At 46.0% G+C, this 8,694-nt stretch overlaps 1 protein-coding gene across 4 annotated transcripts in view; it reads left to right on the plus strand.

The window, feature by feature from the left end:
• NACC2 (NACC family member 2) overlaps positions 1 to 5,318 on the plus strand; it is a 51,181-nt gene extending 45,863 nt beyond the window's left edge. For all 4 annotated transcript variants that reach the window (XM_026712415.2, XM_087914548.1, XM_087914549.1 and 1 more), the window contains 4 exons: positions 1,000 to 1,167; positions 1,792 to 1,897; positions 2,494 to 2,591; positions 3,398 to 5,318. In XM_026712415.2, coding sequence (XP_026568200.1) covers positions 1,000 to 1,167; positions 1,792 to 1,897; positions 2,494 to 2,591; positions 3,398 to 3,897 — 872 coding nt within the window. In that variant the 3' untranslated portion in view covers positions 3,898 to 5,318. The remainder of the gene's footprint in view (positions 1 to 999; positions 1,168 to 1,791; positions 1,898 to 2,493; positions 2,592 to 3,397) is intronic.
• The last annotated feature ends 3,376 nt before the right edge of the window (positions 5,319 to 8,694 follow it).

Here is an 8,694-nt window from a genome sequence, read left to right on the forward strand (position 1 = left end):
TGTAGGAACGAGCGTCTGATTTGGGCCGCTGTGTGTCGCTTTCCAAATTGATAAGCATCTCGAGCTATTTTAAGAGGTCAGAAGGCAGAAAATATATTTTTCTTCTCCCCAACTTGGTCATTTCCCACGAGAAACCCCTTCGATAGGAAATGGATGCTGCCCAGGGAAAGCCAGAGAAGAATTATGAAGCATCACTAACAGAGGTTGGACCGGATGCCTGTTTGTTAGATTTTGCTCCGTTTGATGGTCCTTTCTTGGACGTGCTAGTTAAGCTGCCTCGGAAGCTGGGAAGGTTTCAGACGGTGATCACAGGATATAAATTCACGCCAGTTGCCAAATATCCAAATTTTGATCACGTGGCCCTGGGGATGCAGCAGCGGCCATAAGTGTGAGAAATGACCGTAAGTCACTTTTTTTTCAGGGCCGTTATAATCTCAAACGGTTGCTAAACAAATCGGGGACCGCCTGTACGTTCAAAACTATATATAGTTGAAACAACGAGAGGCCTTAATGCAGTACAGCCTCTATTTTCAGCTGCTGCTGCTGCTCCTCCTTCTTCAGAATAAATAAATAAAAATAATAATAATTTACGTACCACCGTGAGAAATGTAGTAGAAATACTCCAGGAATCTGAGTATCGAGAACTGGCTTTCTGGCTTTAAAATCTACTCAGAATCCGTTCCAAATCAGGCTGCCTGCAGAACGGCGAGACTTCAGCTCCCATCATTCCCGTCCAGCGATCCAGTTGGCCAAGCACCTGAATTTTGAATCTACCAAGTAAATATTTATATCAAATAATCACAGATCCAGTTTGGTTTAGTGCTTAAGGCACCAGGCTAGAAAGCCGGAGATGGTGAGTTCTAGTGCTGCCTACTTCATGAAAGCCGGCTGGGTGACTTAAGGCCAGTCCAAAAAAGAACCAAAATTCCTTTTCCAACCAAACTCTTTGCAGGAACAGTTTTTTTCACACAGATCTTTCTCCTCCTCTTTCTTTTCAAGGGCCTCCAGAGAAGCCAGAGCAAATTCCCGTGGAGAGCCGCTCTTGTGTCCTCATCCGGCGCGATTTGGTAGCGCTTCCGGCAAGTCTGATTAGCCAGATCGGTTACCGCTGCCACCCGAAACTCTACTCGGAAGGCGATCCTGGAGAAAAACTTGAATTGGTTGCAGGTATTTACCTACAGGGCCTGCGTCTGGGTGCAGAACAAATGCTCTCAGTGCACCTAGAAGAAATGATACATTTGTCAAGAATCATAAGGTACAACACTTAGTGATAGTCCTAGGGTACAATAAGCAATCCAATCATACTAGGAAAGTAAATAAAACAATATAAATCATAAAGATACAAGCGACAAAGTTACAGTCACATGCTCATCAGTGGGAGGAGATGGGCAATAAAAGAGTGATGAGGAGATTAATAGTAATAGTAATGCAGACTTAGTAAACAGTTGGACAGTGTTGAGGGAATTATTTATTTAGCAGAGTGATGGTGTTGGGGAAAAACTGTCCTTGTGTCTAGTTGTTCCGGTGTGCAGGGCTCTATATAAGAATTTCCTTCTTCCTCTAACTGGCCTCTGCTTTTAAATTCTGTGCTTGGCCTTCCAAGGAAGGTGTCCCTCAGGGCTTAGGAACAAGGAGCTTCCCTCAGTAATACTTTCAAACGGTGTAATTGCTCTGCTGGGAATTATTGATTTATTTTTTATTTTTTTTAAAAAAGCATCTAATTGAATTTCTTCATACGGCCTTCATCCTTAGCCTCTCTCCCTTTCTCCTCCTCCTCCTCCTTTTCCCCAGGTTCTGGGGTTTACATCACCCGAGGACAGCTCATGAATTGTCACCTCTGTGCAGGTGTGAAACACAAAGTCCTCCTTCGACGCCTCCTGGCCACGTTCTTCGACAGGTAAGATGGCCGCGTCACCTGCGCTGCTCCTTCATTTTGGGGGCTGGGTAAAAATACTTTCCAGAAAAAGGAATGGCAAAAAATTTTTTTTGTGGGATTAGAGCAGAGCCCAGAAGAACCATTCCGAAACCAAGAAATGTTTTAATTTTTATTTCTATGTATTCATTTGTATCCCTGCTTTAATAGCTCAAGGCAGTGAACTTATCCAACACGCCTTTCACCTCCTATTTTCCCCAGCAAAAGTCAAAAGTCACCCAGTTGGGCTTTCATGCCTTAGGCAGGACTAGAACTCACGGTCTCCTGGTGATTGGCCCAGAGTCACTCAGCTGACTTTCATAGCTAAGGCACTACTGCATTGGATACCATGTTTAAACTGGGTTAGGATGGATTAAGATCTGCTTGGAACTCTCCAGCTCTTTCGTCCAGCAGTGGGAGATAATGGCTTGTTGGAGATTTTGTTCTGAAGTCAGAGAGGTGAAATTGCAGTGCCCAGAATCCTCCAACCAGCAAGGCTTGCTGTAAATTGAGGTTTACTGGCAAGGAAGCATATATTCCTGAGGTTTTTTATTTTTTTCCCCTGCTTCTTTTGGAAACAGGAACACGTTGGCCAACAGCTGTGGAACAGGAATTCGTTCTTCCACCAGTGACCCCAGCCGGAAACCCCTCGAGAGCCGGGTGCTCAATGCTGTGAAATGTAAGTAGGAGGATACGAGTGGCCCTTTGGGCCAAGCTAGGTGGGGACAGGAAGCAGATAGGTGGGTGGGTGGGTGGGTGGGTGGATGGATGGATGGATGGATGGATGGATGGATGGATAGATAGATAGATAGATAGATAGATAGATAGATAGATATAGAGTAGATAGATAGATAAATAGATAGATATAGAATAATAGGTAGGTAGGTAGGTAGGTAGGTAGGTAAATAGATAGATAGATAGACAGACAGACAGTTATAGTAATATAGAATAGATAGATAGATAGATAGATAGATAGATAGATAGATAGATAGATAAATAGATAGATATAGAGTAATAGGTAGGTAGGTAGATAGATAAATAAATAGATAGTTATAGTAATATAGAATAGATAGATAGATAGATAGATAGATAGATAGATAGATAGAGATAGATATAGAGTAGATAGATAGATATAGTAATAGGTATAGAGATGAGATAGATAGATAGATAGATAGATAGATAGATAGATAGATAGATAGATAGATACTGTTGATTATATAGATAGATATAGATTGGCTAGGTAGATGGATGGATGAGCAGGCTTTCCAGAGCAGATTCCGAAGATATACCTACCATCACCATCTAGACAACCAGAACTCTCTTCAAACCTCTTTCATGCCCTTGATTTCCTGATCCTCGCTTATCGGACGCTGACTGAGGGGGAACCTCACCTGGCCGTAACCTTGCCCAGCCCGCCCCGTAGCCACCCTTGCAGCCTCTTCCCGCCCTCGGCTAAACCCTCCCCCCCTTCCCCTGTCTTTGCAGTGTATTGTCAGAATTTTGCCCCCAGTTTCAAGGAGAGCGAGATGAATGTCATCGCGGCCGACATGTGCACGAACGCCCGCCGAGTGCGCAAGCGATGGCTTCCCAAGATCAAGTCCATGCTGCCCGAGGGGATGGAGATGTACCGCTCCGTCATGGGCTCCACCACCGCCAACGTCCTCCTGGACCCCGAATTCCAGCCTTCCAGCGCCCAGATGTTCGAGCAACGGATCTATGCAGAAAGGAGGGGGGATTCTGGGACGATTGTGGCCCTCAGAACTAACACAGTGACGGTCGACCAGAGCAACGGGACGGGCCCCTTGTTTGAGCCGAGCGAGGAGGGTGAAGGGGCCAGTTCTGTCATCCAGGAGTCGGCCGGCCCAGAAGCCCTGGCTTCCGATACCCAAAGCACCTCACAGCCCTTCGAAGAAGGATCGGGGTCCCCCAGCCGGCCGGAAACCCCTGCGGGGCGGCCGGAGGCGACTTACGGGGCCCCCTTATGAACCAGACCGCCGAGGGTGGGCCGTCACTCTCTGGAAGGATCTGTAATCCTAAAGCTGCTTGCATGTTCTTATTAATTACAGAAGAAAACAAACAAACAAAACACCCCCATACGATCAAACCATTTACCTACTGAACTGCTACCGTTGCCTGAGAAAAAATTTGATTTTTGAGTCTGCTCGTGTTTAGGACCGATGGAGGCGCCACCCGGCGGGAAGAGGCCCCCTTTTTCCCCCCAGATTGGTACAGAAAGGAGTAGCAGGGGCTCCTTCTCCCCCACTCTCCCCAAAAAAAAATATAAGGAAGGAGGGAGGCTATATTCACCCCCACCGCCGTCCTGTTCACCAGCCACCTGGGCTCGCGAGAACTTAGTCGTGATCATGATCCTGGTTTGATTCAATTCAAGTTTGGTGTAGGTTGCTTGCCTCGGATCTCCGGGTTGAACCCTTACATTGTTGAGCAACATTGGAGGAAACAGCCCCCGCCAACCCCTACTGTAGTAAACGGGGAGCTACGTCCCCCCCCACAACTATGGGCATATCTTTCCTTTCCGTCATTCTTCTCCTCCAACTTTGGTCGTCCGGCTTTCCCCTCCTCCCACACGCGTTTTCTCCTTCCCTGGTTCCTGGAGGGCCGGGAGGAAACCAACCTGGGTCTGGTGGTCTCCTGGCATGCTCGCCAAGGAAATCGCCGGCTCCTTTCCGTTTGCGAGGAAAGCATTCTGGGCCTTCTTGAGTTTTAAGGTAGCTTGAGATAATCTAGGTTTTCTATCTGGTGTGGTCACTTTTAAGCACGGCGGACTTCAACTCCCAGGATTCCCCCAGCCAGCATGGAATTCTGGGAGTCGGAAATCCCATCCGGTGGATCCAAAAGAAATTTGAAACGATGCCTCTGGCCGGTCCTGCTTAGTTGCTCAGGGCAAAAATGGGAGATTTTGGGAGGCGAGGGTGATGTATGGATGGGAACCATAGGCTTCTTGGCTCTTTCTCCTGGGAATGGGGGAGCTGCTTATAGCGGAATGCATGTCGTTTGGCCAACGAGGTCACTGTAGCTCGCATGGAATTCTCCCCCACAGTTGTATTTGAATCGAGAAAGGAAGAATTGCTCGCTCTACGTCGGTGATTATGTGCCCTAGGCGAATAGCCGGCTTCGGATTTCCCCCACCCCACCCCCTCCTGCCCCCAATCCATTTGGTCATTTTTCCAAACTACGACGGAAAGTCCTAATCCTGTCGTGGGTGACTGAGCTTTGCTTTGATCAAGGTTTGAGCTTGTGATGGCAGCCCAGCCTCCCAACGACGGCTGCTTTGCTTGGCATCTGGCCTCAGGGAGATGGAAAAGGAGCCTGTCTCCTCTTGAGCATGTCAAGGGATTTTCCATTTATTTTCCTGGCAGCAATAAGAAACTAGAAATTAATGCAATTTTTTTTTTAAGAAAAACACACACACACACACACACACAGCTGCCTGCCCAGCTTACAACTGTAAGCCCAGCTTACAACGATGAGATCTCCTCGTGGTCTCCTTTCCCTAACCCAACCCCCGCGCTTTGCTTCTTTTGCAATCAGCCATGGGGCTGCCCCACTATCCTCCCCCCGCCCCCCTGGAGTAGCTGTCCTAGCCCCCACCCACCCACCCTCTGGTAGAAGTCACAGGACGGAAGGAAGTACTTGAACGGCTCAGAATAGGATCGGAAGAGATCATCGCGTTGCACAGTTGGGATATATTTTTGTACCAAGCACAATTTTATGTACATCTTTCTTTTGTTTGGGGGTGGCGGGGGGGGTGGTGGCGTTGTGGGTTTTGGGGAGGTGGGGTTGGGAAGAGCCAGGCTTGGATTTCCTTGATGGCTTTTGACTTTCGGACGAGAAGGAAAGAGGGAAAAGGAAAAAAGAAAAACGGAAAACCTGAAGACAATGTGAACAGTTTTAAGGCAGGGTGGGGTGTTCCCTGCCTCCGCAAGGGAGGGGCCGGCCACTTGCACTATATGACCCCCTGAAATGTGGGCTGGGGGGTCCTTGGTGGCCCCTCTCGGAGGCTTTTCTCCTTCCCAGCCAGAAAGGAAAACGGGGGACGCTCCCCACTTCCAAAAAAAGAAAAAAGAACTCTTGGCCACGAAGGACCACGAAACAAAAGGGAAAATTAATCCCAACCTGGTTTTTTTTCTCAGTGCCTTATCCTATTCCTCTCCATGGAGAAAAAAAAAAAGATTTGATTTCAATAGCCTATCAAATTCCTTTCTCCGTTTCCTCCTCCCCCATTCATTCAACCACAATGCCCTTCCCCAACCTGGTGCTTCCATCTTGGGTTGGATTCCGACCCCCATGCTTCCCAGCCAGGTGACTCTGGGAAGGGCATCGGCGCCCGGAAGTTTGCTCTCGGACTGTAACGAGGCGTCCCATGTGAGGCGGGAACGACATCCCTGTAGATTTAACCTAGGAAAAGAGAAAATACATATTTATGGTATGTCTGCACCTTTATTCTGAATGCTTGACTGTTAGCAATATTACCTGTGTATATTATATATATTATATATATATATATATATAAATACTATATATGTATATGAAAAGTTATATCAAGCACCTTTTTAAAGAAGAGAAGACTATAAAAAGAAAACTTGGGAGGACTTTAGCAATGGCCACGATGGCGAATCCTGGTAGGATTTCGTCCCATTTTTCTGGGATTTTGCAGGTTTCCCGTCGCCCTTCTCCCCAATCTGTTGGTCTTTACTTCCATGGGGGCAGACAGCGGGAGGGCTGCCCTCCGAAGCCCCCCCTTTGGAGTCTACCACAAAGCCCTTGACAAGTTGAAACTTAAGGTTCCCGAAACTCATTTTCATTCCAAAGTCGGTATTAAGCCATATTCTGGACATTGATGATCATTGGTTTCTGTTTTCCTTTTTTGGTTTAATTTCTTTGGTGGGAAATGCTTTAAATTCTACTCGTAAATTGCTGTAGAAGCAATCTTGATGTTTAAAAAAATTGGTATCACACAGCTAATATCTTCCTTCCCTTCCTTTTCCATTCTTCCTTTCCTTTCCTTTTCCTTCCTTCCTTCCTTCCTTTCTGTTGTCTTCATCTCCTTGTATCCTCCCCTCTTTCTTTCTCCCGTTTCTTCTTTCGTTCTGGATTCCTTCCCACCTGTCCTCAGATTTGCTCTTGGGGTTTCCATTCCTTCATTTCTTTTTCTGTTTTTCCCTATGTTCTCTCTTATGAAATGTGTGTCCCCAAGCAACTTGGCTCCAAATTGAGCTCCACTTTAAAATATTGGGCTCTTCCCCACTGGCCCCTAACTACAGCCCCGAATTGTGTTTTTCTGCTGTATCCTTCCTGATGTGGCCTTAAGAAAGACACCCGTAGATCATCCTTCGCTTTACAGGCATAAAGTTTTATTTTTTCCTGCCCGTTTCATCCGGTGCCCTTCGAGTGCAGCCCACAGCATGTGAAATCCTGCTGCTTCTGTCACCCATTTTCTTGGGGATAAAGGCTGCAATAATAATAATAATAATAAAAATAATAATAATAATAGCATTATTTCTGATTTCTGCAACCTCCTTTTGCAGGCTTTTTGCTGCTCTCTAAATAAATTAGCCCTTTCCAAAGCTGGTTGCATGGAGCCCTCTGCAGGACTGATCCCATTCCCAGATGTAGTTCCAGATGTGCAGGTTATTACAGAGGGGGCGTCCTGCTCAAGGACATCTTTGCTGGACAAAAGGCTCAGTCCATCCCATTCCTGCTGTAGCTTCCCAAAAGCCACAAGCACAAGATGATATATGAATCTCACCGAATAGGTCTAGTTCAAGCAGTCCTGATAGTTGCAGTGAATTTAAGGCTCCTTTTGGGGGGTGGGGAGGGGGGGTGTAGATTAAAACTTTTGAGGGTGATGCGAGGTCCACAAATGCAAAATATAAATAACCATAAATTTAAAAAGTCTCAAGATTCTCAGTCATCCCAAAGGTGCCTTTTCAAGAGGCAACTGCCGGAAAGTCCAGTGGCCTCTTGAAAAACACCTTTGGGATAAATAAAAAAAGGGAGGGAAATCCATTTAATGTCCACATTCCTGTACTTCCTGCTGTGAAAACCCCCTTTTTATCCAAATCTGCCCAAATCTCCTCTTTGCTAGGATAGAAGCAAAATTCACTGGCGCTTCAAAACTTCTCCAAACCTTTCAAAGTTCAAACCTGCTTTCCCTCCCTACTTTTTTTGCACTTTTGCGACCGAAACTGGGAAGGGGAGGGAGGGGGAAAGGGCAGGGGAGCCCCCCCCGCCCAAAAAACTTTGCAATACTATTTTTTGAGCGTTCTGAAATGATTAAAACGACAAAAAACCAGAAGTTTATGCGTGAGTCTATAGATATTTTTAACTTGAATCTTTGGGTGGCACTTGAGTCTCAAAACTGTCAGTCTTGGCAATTGTCAGAGAAGCGTCTTAAGGGAACAACGATGTTCAAAGAGTCTGTATTGAAGTATCCAATAGTACTGTAATTCATGACTGTTAATAATAAAAATAATAATAATTCCAGTGCTTAGAGGGAAGTTTTTGCAGTGCTGCCGAAAATTACGTTTCAGCCGTGCTAACTCACTTCTTTTCTGTTGGTTGTTTACGTGCCATTTCTCTCATATCCAGCTCAAGACTGTTCCGTTAAGCCTTGATGGATGATCTATTAAACCGTAACTTCATCCAAGTTCTAAAGCAAGGTTTAAAGTCATCCCTTGGCAGAGCTCTAATAATAAGAGTTCAGAGTGTGGTCAGACCTATTTCATATACCGTAAAGGAGAAAAAAAAAATCCGTTTAAAAA

Source organism: Pseudonaja textilis, chromosome 17, assembly GCF_049901715.1.
Source record: "Pseudonaja textilis isolate UNSWEBS1 chromosome 17, rPseTex1.2, whole genome shotgun sequence".
NCBI classification, from domain to species: domain Eukaryota; kingdom Metazoa; phylum Chordata; class Lepidosauria; order Squamata; family Elapidae; genus Pseudonaja; species Pseudonaja textilis.